Below are 25142 nucleotides of genomic sequence, written 5' to 3'. Positions count from 1 at the left end.
CTGCGATGGAGAGTATAGCGTGACAGAAAAAGACCAGATAAGAGACTGAAAGCTTCACTGGGAGGCAGCAGTAGGTCAGACTGCTGTAGATGTCCTGGTGTATATTGGACTGGATTACTGATACACAGTGAGGGCGAGCGCTGATGGGAAATAGTTGAATCCAATGCCATTAGTGCCATGATCTCATGAATTGTTATAGTGGTCAGCCTGTTTGGAAGGAGGGAGTCAGAGAGGCATTTATGTAAAGTGCTGCTGGAAATTATTGTCGAGATGATGCTGAAATGTTTCCCTTTATCAAACTGATGAAATCTAATGAGAATCAAATTAAGTTAAACTCTCTGGATGTGTCTAATTAAAGGTGGCTGCCAGTGTTTGCTGCTCATCATGCATTACAGGGTGTGTGCAATGAAAACCGTACAAATGGAGGCTGTTGAAGCACATGGAGAAAGTGACAGAGAGGGAAAGGGGGATGAAAGAGGCGACAGGGGGAGGTGGTATGTGTGATGGGGGTGGATTTGTTGCTATATTGCCTAATCCCAGCAGCATCACACACCAACACCATCTGTCACCTTTCACATTTGGAGTCAGCTGCCTTACTGCTGGGTACCGACGGGTACTGGCGGGGAGAGCTCGGGTGGTGCGGGTTTAGGACACCTCCTGCAGCCTGTGGTCTGCACGGTGCGCACGGGGTCTGTGTCTCACGCTCGAGCGGAGGCGGAAGGAGGGTTTCTGATTTGCCAAACAGCATCAGCAGCACTCTGGTGGTTCTGTGCGCTCACAGAGGAGCGGGGAGGATGCAGAGGAGGGAGAGGCTCAGAGAGACACGGTGATGCGGTGACACATGGCAGCCTGCACCGCCTGCACGCTCTGACTGCGGCTCCCACTTTCCATTCACCGGGAAACGGGAGAGGCTGCACACTGGGATGCTGAGAGGCGCTGCTGGGAGGCTGGAGGCTGCTGCAACCACCGAGCAGGATCAACCACAGACAAACAAGCGGTAGAAGACACTGGGGACTGTGGAGACCGCTGATCGGATAGCCTGCTGATTATTCTGCTTGTTGGTAAGCCCGATCCTGGCCCCACCTGTCAGTACCTGCAGTGTTCAGCAAATAGCTGAGGCTGCTAATATTATTAATGATCCATTTTACAGCAATCACAGTGCAGCAACAATTGTTCTGTGATTCCACTGATGCATTTTGATCTGCATTTCATTGTTCTTACTTTACCTTCATTTGAGCCACCAAAACAAAGGAGGTGTTGAATTCCAGCCATTTTTAATAGCATTGAAATCCTTTGCATACATTTTTAAAATCTGTTTTATAACCAATATTAACCAGTGTCGGGGCCTATGTGGAAAGCTCAGCCTACTCAAGGTGACATTCGTTAGCCAAAGTTTTTTTCTACCCTCAGGTGTTTAACTTAATTCCTCAATAAGGGTCAATATTAGCTGTTAATTTAAGATATTTGAAAGTTTAAGGTGAGCAAACTTTTTCTCCCTGGATTTCCTATAAGGACCCCAGTTTAGTCTGAATATGTAAACCAAAAATAAATAAATAAATTAACAGCCGAATAATAATGCCAAGGAACCAGGGATGGCAAATATTCATACTGTGTTTTTTTTAACCCTGACATAGACACGCATATCCTCCCAAACAACTAAAATTAGGCGAGAAATCTGCATTTTGAAATGCAAAATTTAAAATATGGTCATAACAATAAAGCTGTAGGGCCTATGAGCTATATTGTCTTCAAATAAAGGCTGCTATCCCATTCTCTAGCTAGCAGGAATAGTTATTATATTCTTATATAATTTATTATATTTTTGTTTCAACCTTTTGAAATTAAATCAAACATTTTTTCTTCTTTTTTATTTTCAATTTTTGGAGGCTTTAAGGGACTGTTCTTTACTTATCAGAGTGACCAGGGTGTTGCTTTTTTTTTAAAATATTTATTTATTAATTTATTTTCTTTACAATCCCCAGCGCTACAAATATTTCTCCTTGAGCCTCCATGAGTGACTGCTGGAAACTGCACAACCCTCCCTCCACCATAAACAAGTTATTAGATTTTAAAACTTACCCTATAATGTTTGAAAGTTGAAAAACTTCACTCTTGTCGTGTTTTAGTACAAGTGCTTTATTTTGGGACAAATATGATTTGGATGAAATATCACTTTTTTTAAGCTCAGATTTGGTTATATATTTTTTCTGACAGAAGCGATTGTCACACATGATGTGTCCAAGGACTGTCGGAAATTTTAAAATCCAATTTTAATTTCTGTTTTTACAGAATTTGGTTGTGATAAAGGGTGTAATTTTGGTGATTTTTCCAAACCTGCCTGCAACAGCGGGGAAATAAACACAAAATACAGCCATTTAAACATGTATGCCACTCCCCTGAGCCGAAATAAAAAGTTACGTCCCTTCTCAGAGCTTTAAAAATGATTTGACATGCCTCCATCTCTTTGCACCTCCTCCTCCCCCTTATAAGTTACGAACAGTCCCTAGTGATGATGTAGTGAGGAGTAGATAATACTTTACACATTGCAACAAACTTTAAATATATGAAAACACATTTTCCTGATTATTTCCCATTCTCATATTATTAATTCGTCTCACTTTGGTGTCATTTAAACATGAATATGATATTTTCTGAAACGCGATTTTTTATTCCCACTTTTGGCCGTACAGTGTGCCTGCTGATTTTTATCCCCGCCGAGCCGCCGTAGCGATGGGAGATAACATGTCCAAGCGGCTGAAGCTGATCTCGGCTACAGAGGCAGAGATGGAGGAGCGCTCTTTCCCAAACCCGTACCCGGACTGGGACCAAGGAGTCCTCACCTCCAACTCCGGAGCAGACGGAGACTACAATGAGCCGTTTGACGCGGAAGGAAAGGTCAGAGGTTATTTTTTGTTTTAAAATAACTTCCGCTGACGTGCTAACTGAAACTGAAGCTAACGTTAGCTTAGCTCAGCTGTCGTAGCTACTGTCTGTAGACTGGTCAACACTTGTTGTGCTCCTCTCTGCAGTGGTTTGGGTGTGTCTGGGACATGTTGAGGGACTGGTGGCTGCTTAGAGGAGCAAACTGAGCCTCACTGAACAGAGCAAACATTCATGCTAACGTCATGTGTACACGTTGAGAACATGGGGCCTCATTCACTAATGTGTGTTCGTAGAAATGTCGTTACTTTCGCCCAAAATAAGTTCTCACGGACCGGTACCGGACAGTTATGTCGTCATTACCGTACATATATCAGTGTACCAGAATCATCCTAAAGTGTCAGGCATGTGCCCGCTGTTTACAACTATCATGCGGCCACGCCCCCTGTCTCTGTGTACGGAAATGTGTTTGCCTGTTGGTGCAGTTGGGTCCTGCATTGGGGCGTGTACCCAACAGGTAACCCACAAAAGATTTAATTTCATCCTCAATTTAAAGGCTGTAGTTTGTGTTACATGAAGCAGTAACTCTTAAGCTGCAGGCATACATGATGGATGGCAGTGTGGGGCCACCAGGCGGTCAGAGCTTCACCCTCGGCCCCACCTGCAGGAATTGACCCTAGTGTCCCCAGTCTGCGTAAGGCTCCTACACATGGAGCCCTCCATCAGTGCCTGTGTGAGATACAGCTTTGATTCTTAGTGGGTGTTCAGACACATAAACAGCTCATCGCCAGAACAACACAAGGAGCTTTGTTGGTGTAGGTGTGTTGCTTCAGGTGCCAGTGAGTCAATAAAAATGGACCCAGCAGGGCCACCGTAGTAGGTCCATGAGTTTGAAGGCTTGATTGTACAACTCTGAAAAGTTATGTCATGACCTGTCTCAAAGCCATGACAAAAACGAGGAGACGTACGGTTGTGAAAGTAAAACGAAATGATTTTATTACAAACAATATAAACTTAGGTAATTGGCAACATAATCAAATACTAACAGAACTAACAAATAAACTAACTAAACCACAACATAATGCGCCGAGGAATCGTGGGCGCAGTGATGCAGCCGCACCAGGTAGGTCATGGAGCAGAGCAGAGAGCAATGTGAGGAGCAGTGCCAGCTCTTATACACCTGTGGACTGGCCAGGTCCCCCCAGGTGTGGCAAGCCCCACCTACGACCTGCAGGGAAAGACAAGACAACACAAAAGAGGGAACACAGAACACAACAGCAGGCCCTAGAGGCAGGAGGCCGTCACAGTTACAACAGCAGCAACGATTATATCTTTTGACTCAATGATGTGAGTTAAACTGTAAAATACAGCACTGTCATATCAAAGTCATCTAGACTAACTGTTTTCCACTAGTAGCACTGGTGTTCCCTGCTGTAGTTGTAGGTTTTCTACCTAATGAACAAAAGTGAAAACCACAGTCATTTCTCTCTATTTTCTCTGGTCACACAGCACCAATGTCAAAAGTATTTGTGTCCCTTTATTGCATAGATGGCATAGTTTTATGTGAGGACCCTCCTTATATCAGTGAAATACTTCTTTAAAGCCGCTACAAGGAACTTTTAACTGGATATGCAAAAGTTTCTGTTTTCTGCTGATGTCTGTGCGTGACCTACAACAGCAAATGAAACCATCAGTGTGAAGATAAGCTATTTCTCTATAGTGTATATCCATACCTTTAGGAAACTGTGTCCGGGTCCGCCCCAGGTCGCTTCCAGGACGAAGCGATTTACGGCACTCAGACGACACACGTCATCTTACCTAGCTGCTTACATTTATAGTGACTCTTATAAATAGTCGCTATTCCTCCTCCTCGACCCGACGTCCGCGGGGAGTTAAAATAGCAGCAATCATCAGGTAAAAGTTCTGTGAAAGCACTGGACTCACCAACAGTCAGAGCAGGGGCCGCAGGGCTGGAACACCTCATCCGGGCCGACAACAGGTACCAGCCAGGCACTGACAGGGTACAGCGAGTGCCGAGAAATAAAGAGGCGAGGCACCGCTCCATACTCAGTCCAAGAAGCCGTGGAAGTGCTCGCCAAACAGGCCTTCAGCCTTACCAGCCGAACGCTGCGTTTACCCCGGTGGTGGTGGCGCTTACGCCGGAGAGGTGGAGCTGGGGCGCGGCAGAGGTGAGCTGGGATCCCCGATAGGAGTGGGGGCAAAGTTTTCCCGTCTTGTTGTTTCATTCAACCCCAAAACAAACACATGCAAGGTAAGTGTCTTTACGACAATACACGCTAGAGCTCATGGGAAATGTAGGCTTCATTCTGGCAAAACACTACCGCTTTTGTCCACAGGGTCGCCAAAATCAACTCAAAATGAAGGTTCCTTGTAGGGGCTTTAAGGTCAAAAAAAGGTGGCACTCCAATTTTAACAGTGGCTGGTTTGACCATGGAGATGTGAGTGAGGGTCAGTAGACACATAAGACGTTGTCTGCAGACCACCTGAGAACCACAGTAGGACAGGATTGGACCCAGCTTGGCTAACCAACAAAAAGACTGTGGTCAAACTAGCCGCAGCTAAAGCTGGAGACCGACACAGGTAGAACAGAGCAAAGTCTTGGAGAGTAGAGCAGTGTCCAATCTGACACTCTAAACTAAAAACAGAGCACGGTTGTTCGAAGAAATAGAGTACTCTGTTTGAAAATGGATGAACGAATTAAGTTAAAATTGATAGCACACTGCTGCTCCGTCTCCTCAGACAGAGTGTCCAGAGTACGCTCTTCTTTCCCGAGAGTGTGGTGCTCTGAATAACAGGACGGTAACAACAATACTCAGAATTTCTGAACTCGCTAGAGTGCACTCTGGTGTTCAGAGTGACTATTTACAAACCCACCAGTGGTAACTTTGTTCGGAAAGTAACACATCACACTGGCTCCCTCCTGTTGTTTCACATGACACATGATGATGAGTTGAAAACACAAAAACACGGGGGCATATTTGCATGTTTCACTAGTGGTAATTGCCATAAACTCTCCAAAAATGGTAGCAAAATGTGAAGAAACAGTCTCAGGCTGGAGAAATGTAGCAGGAATGTGTGCCTGCAATGGGTGCATGATATTGGATTTTTTGCCGATATCTGATACGCTGATGTGTGACGACTCATTTCGCCGACAACAGATACCAATATCTATTGATTTCAGTGATCATCAAGTCTCTTCTGTAGTGAAATTAACATACATGCATACTCTTATCGTGACGGCCCACCAGCAGATATAGACATGAAATACAACACTTTTCAGTTTATGTAATATTCATTCATTGTACAAAATAAGAAGAAGCATGTTGGGTGATTTTTATTGTTCATTCTAAAGCCGATATTGGCCGATACCAATGATGTGTTGATATTATGGTGCCTCCCTGATATAAAATATACCCCAGTCGTGCTAATGACGGGTTGTGTTTTGTATAAATTGTGTCAGGCGGAGCTCCTTGTGTCATTTTTAGTTGTACTCCCTCGTTCTCCTCTTTGGCTTTTTCTGAACATACCATTGTTATGCTAAACAGTAACATTTATTCTTGTGAAACAATCCTGTCACTTTGCCTCTGCTTTGTTCTCTATCCTTCACCATTGATCCCTTCATCCATGGATGACTGTAGCAGTGAGTCAGAGCAGGGAGAACAGAAAGGCTTGGTCATAATCCTCCCTGTTCGAGGACAGAGGACAGGCTCTGGTCAGGCTCTTTGGGTTTTAGCCTTCAGGACTGTCTGTTCTGTTCAGACTGGACTGGGAATAAAAGGATTTTCTGATGGACAAGCAACTGAATTGGAGCAGAATGCAAATGAGAGCAGACTGCATGTTTATTGATGGTACTAGATTCCTGGGGGAAATCAATTTTTTTTATCAGGAAGGTTTTTGATGCTATGAGGACTAACTAGTGTGAGTGTAAATGTACCGACATCCAATTAAGAGCAGGACAGAGCTGTATATATATATATATATATATATTTATTATCGATGATTGATTGTTAAGGCTTTTGATCGATCACAAATAATTTTGATTGATAGTCACAGCGTTTCCCCTACAATGCCTGGCATATGTCCGGCGAGCCGCCGTGCCAACGAGACCCCCTGCCCGGCGAGCACGGTGGCTCGACGGGCCTACGAGACCCCCGCCAGACCTATGCCCGGCAAAAAATCATTAACAGACGGAGGCTCTCATCGCTCTCCAAAGCCTCGGCGGCTTCCCTTGAGGCCTCTGAAAACACTACGCCATTGAAAGACGGAGGTTTTGCTGAAAACTGAAGCCTGTAACTCTGGCTGGCAACGGTTGTAAACACCCAGGGGTAAACTGCGCATGCGCGCCATTCTTCCTCTTTGGCCTGGGGGGTTGAAGCTCAAAACTGGGGCAGCTGCGCTCTCTTGCGGCAACAGTCTGCACTGCACTCTTTTGTTTTCTCTCTTTTGAAATACTCGCTTATCAATTAATCGATAATTGATCGTTAATTTTTTTGATGATCGAATAATGAATTTTGATCATTTGCACCTTATGTTAGAAATACAAACACACTCTTTAATCCTTTTCTGTACACTTTTGCTCTTGTGATTTTGGTTTTGGATGGCAGTGGCTCAGTCTTTATGAAAGGGTGGCCCAGTTCAAGTCCATAGCGTTTTTTTAAGTCACTGACATGAGACTCGCATTGGTGTTTTGGTTCACTTGCTCACTCCAGTGGCTCTCTCCCTCTCACAGACACAAATACATAAAAAGAGACTCACAAACTTTCACGTCACACACACTCCCCCGCCCAATAATATTAAAATTCTCATCTGCAGGGCTCCAAACCGCTACTATTTAGTTGCATTTCCAACCATGGAGCACCTTATGTGACTTGCAATTATGCCATGGTAACAGTTTAACTTAACGAGTTTACCGATAGCGTGAGCAGACAAAGCGTTTTACTTTGTACCTCCAGGGTTCCAGCCTGCAACTACTTAGGCACATTTTGCAACCATGGAGCACCAGTGAACTGTTATGAACTGTAGAGCTGTAAGTGTGTTTCCAGCTTGCAGTGAATAAATCTTCACGTTTAAAGGTGCTGCGGCAACAGCTTGACGTAATGCCAAACGCTAACAGCTAACTGTAAACAAATAGAAAAAACATTAACACTCACGGCCCGAGACGAGCCAGGTGCTTCAAAATAAAAGCACCATTGGTTTCACTTTGATTTGTTTAATTATAACTTTATTTAACTTAATCACAACAGTATTTTAACTTTATAATGACAGTAGCTACTTTATTTAACTTAACTTCTAACTGTAGTTCACGTAACAATTTTGTATTTTAGAAGTCTACAATACTTTAGAGGTGATTTCAAAATATCAAGATATATATCATGTGTCACGATAAAGCCTTAAAATATCACAATATTATTTTTAAGCTATATTGTCCAGCTGTAATTTAAGGATGTGAGAGTTGATATCGTCTTAGATTTAGGGTATTGTTATATCGTAAGTGTTGTCTTTTCCTGGTTTTAGAGTCTTAATTTCAGTAAAGTGATGTACTTGTACACTAGTCGATTACTCAGAATGCTGATGATATTTATCAAAAATCTCACTATGTAAATATTTTGTTAAAGCACTGTCCTACAGTATCATTGTGATGTGTCGAGGTACTTCGCCCAGTTGAAATGTCTTGGCTTCATGCGCCACTGAGCAACTTTTGTGGGAATAAACAGGGCCCCGCCTCCAACGCTGTATCCAGGTCTCTGGATACAGCCAACTGCTTGGAGCACCAACTGCTTGGAGCGCCTGACTACGGCAACCCATCGCTCTGACATCACAACGCTTTCTCTCTGCATAAACAGTGTCTCTCTTGAGAAATTCAAAACTTGACAAGCCTGCTGGGAACAGTAACAGTTGGTGAGCCATGATTATGATAATTACTTGTGACACAATTGTTAGTGCAGGCCTCTGTTAGGTTACACAGCCTTATATCCCAACGTGCATTGAGAAAAATGGTGACTGACTGCAAATGCAGGCTGCTACCAGCGTATGAAAAACAGTCTGCACATGACTGGCTTCCATCAGCAGCAGCAGAGATTGGCAGGGGCTGGGAAACCTATTCTCTAAGCGGTCCCTGTTAATTTATCAGGCCAGTGGATAGGAGTAAATGGGCCTTGAGTCCAACAAATAGCTCCTTCGTTCCCTGCACACCCCCGGACTCCCATCTGCGTTTGTTTGAAGAGGTGGCGAGTGAGAAACACTCACTGAAATCTCTGCTTTGATTCAGGAAGCTGCCCGGCTCCTCGTCTCATACAGTTCACACTGTAGGCTGAATGGAGCCTGCAGAGAATGAATTAACCCCATATCCTGCGTCAAACCAGGCTTTGAAGCATGCTCTGACCTACACTGTGCTGTGAAATCTGTAAGGGTAAATAGAGCCTTGAGCTTTGTGCAAATAAGCTCATTAACATAGTGTGTTTCCTGATATGAATCCTGATGATGAAGAGTTGGGTTCATAACTGCGTGATGCCTGACACATGATTAGGCTTTCTGCTAGTGATAGAATGGGACGGACAGGACACACTGTGGGGCATTGTATGACCTTTGGAATTAGCAAGGCAAATTTAGACGTGGACCTCATGTAGGGCCGGACGAGATGGCCAAAACTGTGGCATGCTTTATTAACGTCAGTCGGATGTTACGGCGGCTCGTTTCTACCTAAAAATCGATTTATGTCAACATGTGGATTTCAGGTCATTTTGAGCCTTTGTTTGATTTTTAATAAAGAAAGTTTTGGCTTTCCGAATATGAAACTGTTATCACCAAATTTGGATGATAAGTACAATTTGGAAGCTAGTAAAGGCATGATGACAAGCTAGCACCAAACTTTTGTCAACCACATACAGCCCCTTTCCTACTGCACAAAAAGCTGTAGTGTGTGTGATGGGAAAGTTTCCAGTCAGCATTCACACACTGGTCAAATGACTCTGCATTAGTTACAGGTATTTACCGGCTCCAGCTTTGATCGGCAGTGATGGAAATACAACACCCTGGTGAACGCCCCAATTTTAGCCCCTTTGTTGCCAATGCAATGATGCGCCACCACAAAATACCGTCCGTCTCCGCCCTAGCAGCGCTCAAACATCTTTCCAGATTAGTCTGCGCAAAGTTTGAAAAACAGACTGAGTAAGTAATCGATATAAAAAAGAAGAAACCACCTTAACATTTTCACTGGCCTCCATGCTGCTTTCTACTGTTTACTAACCTGTTTTCAGGCCTGTCTGTGATGTCGATCATGACACACCAGAAAAATACAGAAAGGCGTATTTGTCTGCTGCAGAGCCATGTTCAAGGCTCTTGTCTACTGGCAATGGGAAAGGAGTCTATGGCCTATTTTTTGGTGGTTTTCCTGTGTTTTAAAAACCCTTGCACACGTGCTTATTTGGGTGGAAAATGGATTTATGTCTCCCTCAGATTTTGAATAAAAGACTTACAGCTACAAAGCAGGGTCTGGGACCGTGGGTTTTCATCTCATTTCTAATAAAGTCTTTGCTTTCAGAATATTAAAACCCACTACTGCCTAGTTCTAAGCAGCTTAGCATCATGCATTAAAATATAAACGTTTAATGTAAAACTTTTGCCATCCGAACATGCTACACATCGTTAGCTTGATTAGCACCAAAGTGTATTTTATTCAGATTTACTGGCACAGTGAACAATAGAGACAAAAAAATGGTGACCCTTTTGAAGTGCGCCTGTGTCCATTCCTTCATTAACTATTTATATCACAGATTGACAGAGGCCGAGTTGACACAGTGACATTGCTTGCAATCAGAGAATAATCCAGAATCCACTGGATTAAGAAACCAACAGATATTTTAACCTAGAAGCTGGCTGGAGTTTATGAATGCGCTGTCTCTCTCCTCCTCAGGTGAGCGCTGCATTCCAGAAGAAGGTCCAGAATAAGATCAAAGATCTCCTTGAGCAGATGGAGGAAGGCCTGAAGACCGCCGACCCCCATGACTTCTCCACCTACACCGGCTGGACAGGTCTGTTGCCATCAGGGCTGGGGCATTGAAAACTGGCTTCAAATCTGAATCAGCTTCAAAATTCAGATTCCAAAAGAATCATCAAGAATTTTGATTCTGCCAGTCGAATCCTAGACAACTACACATTGGCGCTTTTTGTGGACTGGACGACGCTGCGTAAAGCAATACATTTTGTTTTTGTTGTGTTCAGACACTATGGGAAGATCAGTAAGAGTTGTGAGCAAATTAGAGAGTAGAGCAGAAGTATTCCCATCGCTTGTGAAGCAATGTCTAGAAAATAAATTAATTTTTACTGTAACGTGTTTCATTTCTGCAGGTGACAGTGTTACAATTACAGCACAGGGAATTAAAAAAGAATAAACAGAATATTATTGAATCGTAATATTTAATGACAGCCAATAAATTCATCTGGATGCAATTAATGTACGGCTTCCAATTTCCTGTAGAAAATGCGTGGATGCTGACAGCTGAAATGAATTGCTAAAAATGCAGAAATATGGAAAAATTTGCTAGTGATAGGAATAGTTGAAAAAGTTGAAATGGGTCTAATTAGTATGAATATCACTGAAAAGTCAGATTATACCAATATTTGGAATATATGAAGGTTTTAAAAAAGCTGACTCAACACAGTAGCATTTCAAAGTGCAGTGGGTTTAAGAGATTTGAAGATTCTCCCCCTTAGTTTATATTGTAAAAAAAAAAAAAGTTGAATATTTTAAAACGTTTAAGTGTTAGGAAATAGTTAAATAGTTTGATGGTTGAATGGTTTTTGTAGCTGAAAGTATGCAGAAGTAGTTAGATGCCAAAAAACGTACGGAAGAGTGCAGAAGCATTCACACTAATTATATGAAATTTGTCAAAGTTTTTAAACATAAAAGTTCTTTTTCCTGTGAAGTTAACATGTGACGTGTTTTGACCCCGCCCCCCAGATAATTGAAATTGAGAATCATTAAAAACTGGAATTTTATAGCAGAAAATAAACAATCCAAACAATACCCAACCCTAGTTGTCAGTGGTGATGGCCAAATGAAGCCTCATGAAGCATTTTCTTTATTTTCTGAGCCCACTAGATGGCGCTCATGTTTTAAAGAGAGAGAGAGGCTCAAAGAATGGCAATTCAGTGTGCTTTCAGCCTTTTGTTGAACAAAAAGCGCCATCTAGTGGGCTCATGAAAATAAAGAAAATGCTTCATGAGGCTTCATTTGGCCATCACTAATTGTCAGTATGATAAAACTGAAGACATGCTAATTCCATGTGTCAGCGTCAGCCTATCACTGATCCCCAGTGTGCTGTCTTCACTCCAGGCATCGCCTTACTGTACCTCCAGCTGCACCGGGTGACCCACGAGGCCGCCCACCTGCAGAGGGCACTGGACTACGTGAAGAGGAGCATGAGGATCCTGAATGGCCGTAAAGTGACATTCCTGTGTGGCGACGCGGGGCCGCTGGCAGTGGGCGCGGTGGTTCACCACAAACTGAATAACACTGCTGACAGTCAAGACTGTCTGTCCAGGTGAGTGGACTGTGGATGTGTCCAACACGGTGCGTCTAATGTGGGCAACGTTGCCTTCTGAAACAATGAGTAACAAAATTTGTGGAGTCACAGGAATATTTCATGATACCGCTGCATGTAGACATGGTAGAGCTTGAGGTTTCTGGCAGTGTAGGAATTTTTTTGGATGAATCTTACACAGAATTTGGGTTTGATCGTGGATGTAGGGGCGGGCGATACAATGATATTCGGTCGTGAACAATTAAAAAGCGTCCCAATGATCAGCCTTTACAGAGGAATCGTCAGTATTGTGCTGCAGTGCACATTTTGTCAGTTGCACTTCCATGGCTCATACATCCATGTTTATTAGAATGTTGCACAGTGCTACCTCAAAAGCCCTATGCCTTGAAACTTGAAAACTTGAAACTTGAAAAACAGCGTGCATGGTTTTGCTGAGGATCTGTGTCTCATGAGCTACCTGACTGTTACAATTCCTACCAAATGTTATGTAGAAAGAGTGCACTTAACTTGAGTGTCGTTAACCTTTTGAAACCAAAGTTCATTTTGGTAGCTCTTATTCTAGCTCTCAATGTCCTTGAATAATCAAAACCATTTCAGAATTCCTGTGTAATGTTCAGACTTACTTCATACTTAGAATTGAACACGACTAAAGCCTGATTTATGGTCCTGCGTTGAATCAACAACGTTGCTACGTCGTAGGGTACGGGGCTATGCAGAAGGCTCGCCGTAGGCCCCGGCGTAGCCTGACGTGCACCTCCCCAAAAATGTAACTACACGTCGAGGCGACGCAGACCCAGCACAGACCGGCAGGGCTGTGATTGGTTTGCTTGGTAGCAACGCATTTCCGGTTCCGTATTTCCAGATTGCGCCATCCCCACCATCTTTAAACATCTTCTGTTGCGATGTAGATGTTGCAGTATTAAGGCTCATTATATATATATGCCATTATGCTCAACGTTCAATACAGATACGGATACGGCTGGAGCCGTCTGTCCATGCTCCGCGTTCATTTCTCTGTGACCGGAAAAGCCGGAAGCTAAACAAAGAATCAACTAGAGACGACGACAACCACTCAGGAAAGGAGCGCAGCCTCCTACCGCTCTGGCGGTGAATTGCACCGCGATGAAACAGAGTGACGGAGAAGTTCGAAGGGTTCACGACGTCGTTGAGTCAACGCAGGACCATAAATCAGGCTTAAGAATCTTCCTAGTGGACCAACAGTCCTCATCAGTGGACTAGTCTCCTGCATGTTTCTGATATGAATGTAATGATTAAATGATATATTTTGGTGGTTTGAGTTGAAGGTGTGAGAAAGAATAGTATCAGTAACATTGTTAACACTGTGCTACATTACAGAGAAATACAAACTGTACTAATGAACCTTCATTAATATAGGCCTATATTTTATCTCCAAGTGCACGTCACACACTGAGCGAGCCGCCTGTTAATGACGCTGTGGGCTAATGGGCATGTAGCTACTTCCATGTTTCAGATGATACGTCATGTTTGTAGTCGACCAATGAAGATGAGTTTACATATCACCTTGGGTTCGTCCTTCACCTTCTCAAAATGATCCCACACTTTGGATTTCCTGCCCGACATGTTATTAACTAGCCTGTGGAATAACCGCAGGTACCAGCCCTGGAGATTAACCTGACTCCTGTCTGACTGCTGAGCGTGGACACTTCCTGTGTCTGTCCTTTCAAAGTAAAGTCACACATGGTCCAGTCATATAGGTTTGGATTTATGTTGACGAGGTGCAGCTCCTAACAGAGACCTAATGACCTTTCTGGTCGACTATGAGTGTGTGTGTTCATAGTAATGAAGGAACATGTCAGCCAGTTTAACACTGTGGCTCAATGATGTGTTTTTGGTGGAGCAAGGCTGGTAGTTAGATAAAAGAATAATCAAATCTGACACCATGACTCTAACCAGCCTAATTTTAATCATGTTGATATGTTTGATAAATTAATTTCTTCATCCTGCCGCCCACCCCATAAGCACAGCAAGAATGTACCTCTACAGGCCTACATACACAACCAGTGGAGTTGGCTTTGTTCCATTTTTAACCATGTGTGCTCAGTATAACTCGACAAAACAACTCCTGTGGTAAAGAAATGCAGTGTGGGAGCTGGTACACAATAACATGTCATGTTGATGGTGTGCACACTGGCTTCAGTCAAGATACAGGACAAAATGATGCTAAATGTAAATACTGTTGGGTAACAGCAGCCTTACTGGGAGCGCTCAGCGTGTGTGTGGGGACAAAAAGCTGTGAGTCAGAGTCAGTAAACCATGAAGTAACAGTGAATGCAGTTGGAGCTACAGTTTGTCAGAAAATAAATGCTTCTCAAGAGCCAGAGTTCCTGACATTTGTTAACCAGCAGCTGAGTGTACTGATGTGGAGGTTAGCCACAAGGTTAGTAACTAATCTGCCTCCTCTGTGTTCCCGACCAGTCTGGAGGCTGATTCAGATCATTTCAGACAGTTATAGATGTGATTGTTAAAATAACGTCATTGAATATGCTCAATAAATAGGTTTCTCTGTCATTATCCATGATTTTCTGTGTATTTTTACTACATTTCCACTGTGAGGACGGAGATTTTGGTTGGTATTGATGTGAGGAGATTTTGTCCAGACAGAGGAATAAAATAAATCCAGCTTTGGATAGACACAAAAAATACTTTCCCTGAGCTCTCTCAGATTTTACAGTGTAATAAATACACCCTAAGAAACTCGCAAAATGTCAACAATATTGAAAATCATTCCTTTGGGATTTCTAAATACCCTGGTATACTGTATTACTGTGATACCGCCCAGGCCTAATCTCCAAACATTTTTATATATATATGTGTGTGTGTCAGGCTCCTCCAGCTGCAGAGGTCGGTGCTGAGTCCCGAATCTGAGATGCCAGACGAGCTGCTGTATGGCCGGGCCGGCTACCTCTACGCTCTGCTCTACGTTAACAAAGAGATAGGAGCTGACACGGTGGATGAGGGCACCATTACAAAGGTGAGACACACGCCTGCTCTTAAATTAACTTAACTGGTGAAACTTTGTTCAATGCTGGTTTTAACCCCTGAGGCCTGACTCTCCTGGATTTATTTTGATTCTCTACCTCATTCTAGCAGCCAGCATCAAGTGCCATACATCATTTTAATCTGAAGTCAAGTCAAGTCAAGTGTTTTGTCTGATAATGGTTAAGTATACAATGTATAAAGCCAGTAAAAAGTTTGTGTTTTTTTTTTTTTTTTTGTTACTGTGAACACAAACAGATTTAAAAAGTTGTAGTTAGATGTTTTGGACTTGCAAATGAATTTTGGTCGACACCTAACCTTCTCTTATAAAGTTACAGCCATTTATTATAAGATTAGCCCAGGCATTTTTTAGTTAAAACACGGATACTTTCAGTCCACTTTATAGGGGATAAAATTCCCACTGTACATACGGACAGCGCTACAAAATGGCGAAGTCACTGTATAGTTGACTATATTGTGAGTAGTGAGTGATTTCAGACACTGTACTGATTATATAGAGCTTCTCTGCTGCCAGGTTGAAGATGTGTCTGAAGGATTCATTTCTTGAAATCTGCAGCTTCTTTGCAGCAAAATCCAAATTTGAAGCGTTGTCTACTGTCATGGCTTCATGTGAGTCTTGACAGACGTGGATGTAAACTGTAACTTGTAGGGCTGCCCCCTAACAGTCCTCAAAACGTTAGTCGACCACAAAGGTCGTTAGGCAGCAAGATTTCATTAGTCGCTTAGTCGCAGAAAAAAAAAACGTGAGCTGCGCCTCGTCAAAATAAATCCAAACCTGTATGACTGGACCATGTGTGACTTTACTTTGAAAGGACAGACACAGGAAGTGTCCACGCTCAGCAGTCAGACAGGAGTCAGGTTAATTTCCAGGGCTGGTACCTGCGGTTATTCCACAGGCTAGTTAATAACATGTCGGGCAGGAAATCCAAAGTGTGGGATCATTTTGAGAAGGTGAAGGACGAACCCAAGGTGATATGTAAACTCATCTTCATTGGTCGACTACAAACATGACGTATCATCTGAAACATGGAAGTAGCTACATGCCCATTAGCCCACAGCGTCATTAACAGGCGGCTCGCTCAGTGTGTGACGTGCACTTGGAGATAAAATATAGGCCTATATTAAAGGGAAATTTCGGTTTATTTCAACCTGTCTCCTATCGTCCTAAATTTGTTTCAAGTGACTAATGACATAAAAATAATAGTTAGCATGTTAGCCGTTAGCCTAGATACAGCCGGGGCCGGATACAGCCAGGGCTCTCACTCTGTAGCAGATGAGGTGAAACTGTGCTTGGAAAGCATCTTTAGATGACAGACATGTTTTTCCTGTGAGGCTGCTGTAATAACCATCTGTTAGACATCGTGCTGAGACAAAAGGCAACTAGTACCAGGGCACAGAGGACACACACACACACACACACACTGGATAATAATCTCTCCACGCTCTATTTTGATTATTTATTTAAGCACGCACACACACTGCAGAAAACTGCAGGGCCAGCTGTCCCCTTTTGGTAAAGCGCCAGGCCAAAACACATATACCACACACACACACACACACACACACACACACAGTGTGACAGAAGGGCTGGGAGAGTGGGCAGCAGCACTGGGCTCACAGAAGTGTTAGATAGAGGTATTATTATGACTGATGAAGGAATAAAAATGTGGAGCTTTAAAGCTCCAGTTTCCTGCAGCACTGCACTGCTGTTCATCTCCCCATCATTTGTGCTCATATACCTGTCAGCGCCACACACAGCACGGCAGCACTCTGCACACTTTACCAAACAGTGGCTGTGCTCCAGGGTGCTGTTAAGAAATGTGTTTTTCTCTTTTAACTCTTACTTTGGTGTTGCTCTCTTTGAAGTGCTCTGAGACTTCTTCTTCATGTCAGGATTTAGCCTCTCTGACTGACAGCTTGAAGTGTAGACGCTTGGTGCTGAACAGAGGGTTTCAGCTGAGGGGTGTGTTTTTGAGGAGTGACTATTGTTTGGGCTGCAGCCAGATACAGTATCTCCAGTTTGTGCCAGCTCCAAAAGAAAGGGGGAAATAAGAAGATGGTGTGTGTGTGTCTGTGTGTGTGGGAGAGTCTTTTCTAGCAAATGCCAACCTAACTGTTTGCTTCGGCAAAATATTATGTTAGTAAGCTGCTGTCCTGCTGTGACACTGCATTTGCTTGACTGAGAAACAGTCAAATCTCCCACAGTCCGATGCTGAAATAAAATTAATTAGAGAATAAGTTCAATCCACTGCTAGATTCACAGTCAGTGAAAAGTAAAACTTCTCTCAGAGCCTCACCAGTAGTGAGCTAAAAAAGGTGGTTAGTTTAGAAGATGGATTTTATACATACCAAAATAATTCTGAGAAAATGTCACACAAATGTCTGATGGGATAAGATAATGAAGTGATGACATTTTATTGGCAAAAAGTCAACCTTCTTCCTGTCGTTCATGGACAACAACCAGGACAAGGGACTTCCCATTCCTCTGGTAGTCCACTACAGGCTCACTGGATTTGGTTATTCACTGGTTCTATTCATGTCAATATTGTGATAACTTGCATTTCCCCAGGAATGGAAATACATTTCATTAAATTCCTTCAAAGTCCTCACTACATAATATATTACATAAATCTGGACAGACTTGTTTTTCTTGTGTTCCACGGCCAATTTTGCAGCAGATGGTTATAGTGGTGGTTAGTGATGGCCAAATGAAGCCTCACAAAGCATTGTTTTTATTTCCTGAGCCCACTAGATGGCGCTCATGGTTTAAAGAGAGAGGCTCAAAGAATGGCAATTCAGTGTGCTTTCAACCTTTTGTTGAAGTGGGGTCATGAAATAAAGAAAATGCTTCATGAGGCTTCATTTGTCCATCACTAGGTGGTCAATAAAGATGCAATTCTATACAATGTTAAATGTAATTTAATATCATGGTATCAACCGAGACCTATAATACATTTTTCTGAAAAAGTGTGTTGCTTTTAGTGGTGCACATTAGGGATGGGGAAAAATTGTTTGCAAGTCTGAGTTGGTTAACTTCCAAAACTTCCAAAAATTGATTCTTTAGACATTTTTTTTTACATCTAGCAAAATTAAAGTGCTGCACATCCTGTCTGACTTTTGTTGTAGATCACCTAGCTCGAGTTACAGCAAGCAGTATGGCTCCTGGTTAGTTGCCCCCTGCTAACGTTAGCTCAGTAAGGTGTTGGTTATTTGCAGGAGAATGCTGACGTGACACTCTAGTGGGGCAAATTAATTATATTAAACTGTGGCGGTGGGCCACACCACCTCTCTCAGCGCACAGCAGATTGGGGTAGAGATTGAATTCAGCCCCCCTATGTACAGAATCGGGGATTGTTTTGAACCGAGAATTGATTTTGAATTCAATCATGACCTTAAGAATCAAATTGAATTGTGAGATACTGAAACATTCACACCCCTAGTTCACATTCATTCCTCCAAAAAAGATAATCAATATATAGACAGTATTTTTAGAATTAATCAAGACTGATTGAGTTGAATCAGACTGACTGAAATATGCCGACAAACTGACAGACTCTAAAGCTATATGATGTCATTTACCAGCAGACTGCTTTCCAGGCCCCAGCGGCTGCCTGTCTCACATACACTGATAGCCAAACGTTCAAGTAGCTCTGAGTCCTATCCAGAACTCTTAGATTAGATTTGTCTTGGTAAATCCTCTTGCTGCTGAATCCCAAAGGCTTCAGTTTGTTTACAGTGATTAATTTAAGCTGCAAACAGATTAATTCCTCCTAAATTACATTTTCAAGAGAGACAGTTGATTGCTTATTGAGGGGTGTGTGTGTGTGTGTGTGTGTGTGTGTGTGGGCTGCCGGTCTTGAAGCCCATGAAGATTCTTTCATTCATTCATTATCTGTAACCGCTTATCCTGTTTAGTGTCACAGGGTTTCTGGAGCCTATCACAGCTGACATTGGGCATGAGGTGGGGTACATCCTGGACTGTTCAATAGTGATGGCCAAATGAAGCCTCATGAAGCATTTTCTTTATTTTCTGAGCCCACTAGTTGGCGCTCATGGTTGAAAGAGAGAGGCTCAAAGAATGTGTGCTTTCAACCTTTTGTCGAACAAAAAACGACATCTAGTGGGCTCAGAAAATAAAGAAAATGCTTCACGAGGCTTCATTTGGCCAGCACTACTGTTCAAGGCGTAAATATCACCGTTTTGCTGGCTTGCTTGGTAGTAACAGTGCAGAAACAATGTCTGTAAACAACCGGCAGGATGAGATCATGGGTGGAATGGGCGTCATGTTTTGACGACGTGTTTTGTGTATGACTGACTGCCAGGAGATTTCGAAAGCAACTGATAGCACTTAGCAGCTAACTCAGCGAAGAAGAAACAGCGGCTGAAAATGTCTGTGAGAACAATGAGGTCTGGGAGCTCCTTACCCTTCGAGCAGAGGACGAGATCAGCAGCCATGTAACAGGGAAGGTAAAAAGGTCACACTTGAGGCTGACGCTGTTGTGTTACACGTCACGCCCATCACTCTTCTTTTGCTTCCAAGATGCAGACGTACTGTCTAAAATCACATGCTAGAGCAGCATGATGTTCTTGTTGTTTGGTGCTGTGTCAACATGCAAAGGAGGCATGAAGAAGGGACTTTGTAGCGGCCTAACAGCGCAATCTCTGCATAAAAAAGGCCCATGAAGATTCATGTGTGTGAATAAATTTAAATGAAAATGTTTTTTTCTTGCCTCCACGCTGGCGATAGCTGTGGCGAAGGCATTATGTTTTCGCGTTGTCCATCGTACGCACGAATGTCTCATCCTTGTGAACACGATATCTCAAGATGCCCAGAGGGAATTTCTTCAGATTTGGCACAAATGTCCACTTGGACTCAACGATAAACTGATACGTTTTTGGATTCAAATGCTAATTCTGACAAAACTTCATACAAAGGTTTAACAGGATAAAATAATGAAGGGATGACATTTTATGTCTAAAAGATCAAAGGTCAACTTCACTGTGACATCATAATATTTAGCATAAAACATTTTTCTGGCACTTTTTTAACGTCATATCTCAGGAACAGAAGGGTAGACATTTGGTCAGATACTGAATTGGTGACTCTAATCTTGAAACTGTGCTGATTATGTAGATCTTCTGTGTGTGAAGCAAATAAGAGAAACTTGACTGGTAAGCACAGGCATACAACCGCAGGCAGTAATAAGTGTCATTTATCCACTCTAAAGTGCACATTTTACGGGACGTTAGTTTAGATGCATAAAATAGTGAAGGGACGTGTAAATGAACAAGCTGGCTGCAAATCTGCCCTGTCATGAGAGGCAGTGCTGCTGCAGCAGAACAGTTTTCCTTTCTTTTTCACTCACTCTATCCTGCTCGGGGACAACACAAACTGCTGACTCAGAACCTCCAGCCCCTTGTCACACCCCCCTACACACACACACACACACACACACTTGTGCTGTTTACATTTAACTGCATTTGTTGTCCTACACTATTGTCATAATCATCTGCATGGTTGCGTTAAGGCAAAAAACACTTGGTCAGAATAAGGGACTGACTTGCTTGAATCTTGAAAAAGTCAGCAGTGACACGACACATCTAAATGAACCATTATCGCTCCTTAATTTTGACTGAATTGCGAGTCTCCGTGCTTTTCTATCCCCATCAGATATATGGCACATGTAATTGAGTTACTATTATTGTCATAGTTGCATTTGTTTGTGTAGACACCATCGCCACCTACAGATGATGTATTAGGCTGTTGAAGGGTTGTCCCATTTCATAGGGAAAGATTTCAACCACTATCCCCTTGTAACTCTGTTCTGTAAATGAGGGGTAGGGGTAAAAATAAAAAATGAGATTGGGCCATAGGAAAAGGGACCCAAACCACTGACATGAGACGATAGTCTTACTAGTTGTATTTAGAGTTCTGTACGTGCCTAAAGCCTAGATCAGACCAAAGATTTGCAACGAGATGAGTTGAAACCAGCAACTACTTGCAATGCGCCATTCTGCAATGTTCTGAAAACCTGCCGATTCTCAACAGCGCAACTAAATCAGACAGTGTGTCATCTCTAGTCAACAACTCTCTGTGCTTCTGATCTGTAACGTTGACAGGAAGTGACCACCATGAGACGGTGTATCATCTCTAGTCAACAACTCTCTGTACTTCTGATCTGTAACGTCGACAGGAAGTGACCGCCATGAGACGGCGTATCATCTCTAGTCAACAACTCTCTGTACTTCTGATCTGTAACGTTGACAGGAAGTGACCACCATGAGACGGTGTATCATCTCTAGTCAACAACTCTCTGTACTTCTGATCTGTAACGTTGACAGGAAGTGACCAGCATGAGACAGCGCATCATCTCTAGTCAACAACTCTCTGTGCTTCTGATCTGTAACGTTGACAGGAAGTGACCTCACGATGAGACGGTGTATCATCTCTAGTCAACAACTCTCTGTACTTCCGTTCAGATTTGCAGCTTTTCAGACTTATTTTGTGGCTGAATATAATTTGTAGCTTCTTAAAATCTGAATGAGGATAGTGATAGTGAGATACTGGCTACAGTGATGAAACAAAACCAGCATCAGATGGACTGTATTCATAATCATTACGCCACAATAATATAAATAAACGTGTGTGGGCGGGGCATAAACACATACAGCGAGCAGCAGCAGCAACCCACCGTCCCACACCGGCACACCTTGAGGACGGAAACAGAGGGCTCGGCGGGGACGGACTACCTCTGCACCTCTACCGCAACAAGCAAACATGCTGTCTGCCGTCATTTTGACTTGACCAGCGGACTTCACTACAAGCTGATTGGCTAGAGAAACAGGTGACGTGCTTTACATTCTAAAACCAGCCACTGGTAATTTGACCAGCTGAGTTGCAGGTGACACCATCAGCCAGCTGGAGTCGAGCTCAGACAGGTCAGTTTATACCGCTGCTACTTTTCTCTGCAACGTTCTAAAACGGTTTCATCTCGTTGTGAATCTTTGATCTGTAACACATGACGTGCATGGCTGCAGATGGTTGGCTGAGTCAGAGAGAGAATGGCGGCATTTCTTGATAAATGACATTTAAAAAAACAACTAATTTGACTGGCGACTGAAGCTTAACTCAACAAAAAGGCCCAAACCTGACCTGGCACCTGCGACCTTACAGTTGCAGCTCAGGCAGCAGATCTCAGCAGAAATGAGCGCATATATACAGCACATGTTTCCACTGTGCCCACAGAGAAAGTGATTTCATCTCTGGCTTCCCTGTTATTGAGTTCAGCTGTTGACCTCAGCTAATTTGCTCCTCTCAGGGGTTGCTTGGCCTTCTGTTACTTTTCCACATTGACTCTTTCATTATGGGAGGCAGTGATGCATGTGTGTAGGACTCGGTTAGCCCTAAACAGATTTCAAATGTTAATAGAGTCTTCCATGTCCAGAATTAGCCTTTGTAGGTTAGAGCCTCTTTTATATTTACATTTACATATTCGTTGTATTGACCTTTCTAGCTTCATTACATTTTAATGCTCAGCACGACCTCCATCACACGACAACCGTTTCTACACAGTGAATTCATCATCCATGTGAAGGATAGTCTGAATGTAATTCCAGATGTCCAAAAATAAGCTCTGCTGAGATGAGAAATTCAAACACTTAAGGGGCCGTCCACTAGAATTCTTATCGCTCTTGTCTTGGATTTCATTAGACTATAATTTTGTACGGCAAGTTCAGCAGTCTTGTGCTTAACTAAAAAGGCAGAGTGAGAAATTGGATATTAATTCTTTATATTTTAAAAAACTGGAAGGAAGTCAAGTCCATACAGTTTATCACCTTAACTTAGAATCTTAAAATTCAGCATCCCATGTCCTTATACCATATAAGACTGTACGATTTTGGCCAATCTGTATGAGCCCTCTCTTCTTCCTTCGTATCCAGCCTCTCATACAACTCACTTTTCCCTAGCATTTGCCACCTCTTTCTTCACCTTGCACCTAGTCTTCCTGTACTCCTGTCTACTTCCTTCATCTCTCTGACTGTCCTGCTTCTTTTCCACCAAAGTCTTCCATCATGTACTTTCCTTTACTTCTATATTCCACCACCAAGTGTCCTTGTCTTCTTTCCTCTGCCCAGATGACACACCAAGTACCCTCTTAGCTGTCTCCCTCACCTCTTCTGGCAAACAGCAGTCTTCCTTCTTCAGTTTGCACCATTCGATCCCTGGCTTTAACTCTTTTCCTCTTCGTAGTCCCCAAAGTCATCGTACAGATCACCATCCGATGCTGACTCCCCTGCCACCACCTTGCAGTCTCCTGTCTCCTTCTAAGAAACTAAGAATGCACTGGCATGTGCATCCCCAGTTGCTGGGTTAACTAAACATCATCATCCAAAATTGTCCAGCTTTGTACTGGTGTCTGAAGCGTGTTTAAAAAGTACCAACCCTGCTTCATCTACCTGTAGATGCCTCTTGACACGCCCCACCCACCCAAACACCACTGTGGACCAAGCAAACCCTCTTGTGGCAGCAGTACTCCCCAATGGCAGTAGCCCTTCCAGCTGGACAATGTGTCATGCCACACTGCAAAAACTGCTCAGGAATGGTCTGAGGAACATGACAAAGAGCTTAAAGCCTTGACCTGGCCTCCAAATTCCCCAGATCCAAATCCAATCAAGCATCTTTGGGACATGCTGGTACATCATCTCGCAACCCACAGTACTCAAAGAATCTGCCATGAAGACCCTGGTGCCAGACACAGCCGGGCATTCCTAGACTTCCTGTGTCCATACCTTGACATGTCAAAGCTATTTCCTATCTGTAGAGGCCCCACCGTGGATGGGCGGTACGTCTGAGGTATTTGCATGTCCCTCAGATGCTCAGTTGTATTGGGAACTGGAGACTTCGGAGTCCAGGTCAATGCCTTGAGATCTTTGTCATGTTCCTTGGGCCATTCCTGAGCAGTTATTGTGGTGATGCATGGTGCAGTGTCCTGTTGGGTGGGCCACTACCTTCGGGGAGTGTTGTTGCCATGAGGGGCTTGGTCTGCAAAGTTGTTTGGGTGAGTGGAGCGCGTAAAGTAGCATCGACATATATGCCAGGACCCAAGGTTCCCCAGCAGGACACTGCATTGTACCAAGATTATTCACTTCCCCTGGTTTTAATGTTTTGGTTGATCTGTGTAAATCAGATCTCTAAGTTTTATCTATTTTTAATGCTAGTTATTTGCAAATGTTAAAATCTAATCCTAATGAGATTCACGAAAGAGTTTCAAAGGATTTGGACAGAAGCAGATTTGATGAGAGTGAACATTCTCCAAGTTAAAAGCTTGAGGACACAAGATTAAGCTGTTAAGCTGTCAATTCAGTTACCAGGAAGAGAGCTCACATTTTGTCAGGATACAGTCAGAGCCATCATTTGCCTTCTCCCTCTCCAATCCTCAGGTGGTGACTGCCATTGTGGAATCAGGGAAGAACATGTCAGCAGAGCAGAAGAAGACGGACCGCTGCCCTCTGCTCTACGAATGGCACAAGAAGCAGTACATTGGTGCTGCCCATGGCATGGCTGGCATCTATTGCATGCTCATGCAGGTAAGACAGGCTGAATGGTTCCACTGGGTGGTTGTTGGCTTTGTAAACTTGGACATGTTTTCAGTGTGTGGT

General features: G+C 43.2%; 1 protein-coding gene across 2 annotated transcripts in view; it reads left to right on the top strand.

Moving 5' to 3' along the window:
* Positions 1–589: 589 nt before the first annotated feature.
* The window catches only part of lancl2 (LanC lantibiotic synthetase component C-like 2 (bacterial)), a 41542-nt gene continuing 16989 nt past the window's right edge, over positions 590–25142 (top strand). For both annotated transcript variants that reach the window (XM_078162960.1, XM_033638819.2), the window contains exons 1-6: positions 590–1061; positions 2691–2895; positions 10814–10931; positions 12236–12443; positions 15309–15456; positions 24924–25070. In XM_078162960.1, the coding sequence (XP_078019086.1) occupies positions 2731–2895; positions 10814–10931; positions 12236–12443; positions 15309–15456; positions 24924–25070 (786 nt within the window). In that variant the 5' untranslated portion in view covers positions 590–1061; positions 2691–2730. The remainder of the gene's footprint in view (positions 1062–2690; positions 2896–10813; positions 10932–12235; positions 12444–15308; positions 15457–24923; positions 25071–25142) is intronic.

Source organism: Epinephelus lanceolatus, chromosome 20 (genome assembly GCF_041903045.1).
Source record: "Epinephelus lanceolatus isolate andai-2023 chromosome 20, ASM4190304v1, whole genome shotgun sequence".
NCBI classification, from domain to species: Eukaryota; Metazoa; Chordata; class Actinopteri; order Perciformes; family Serranidae; genus Epinephelus; species Epinephelus lanceolatus.
Note: the sequence above shows the minus strand (reverse complement) of the source record. Positions and strands in the feature narration are given on the sequence as shown.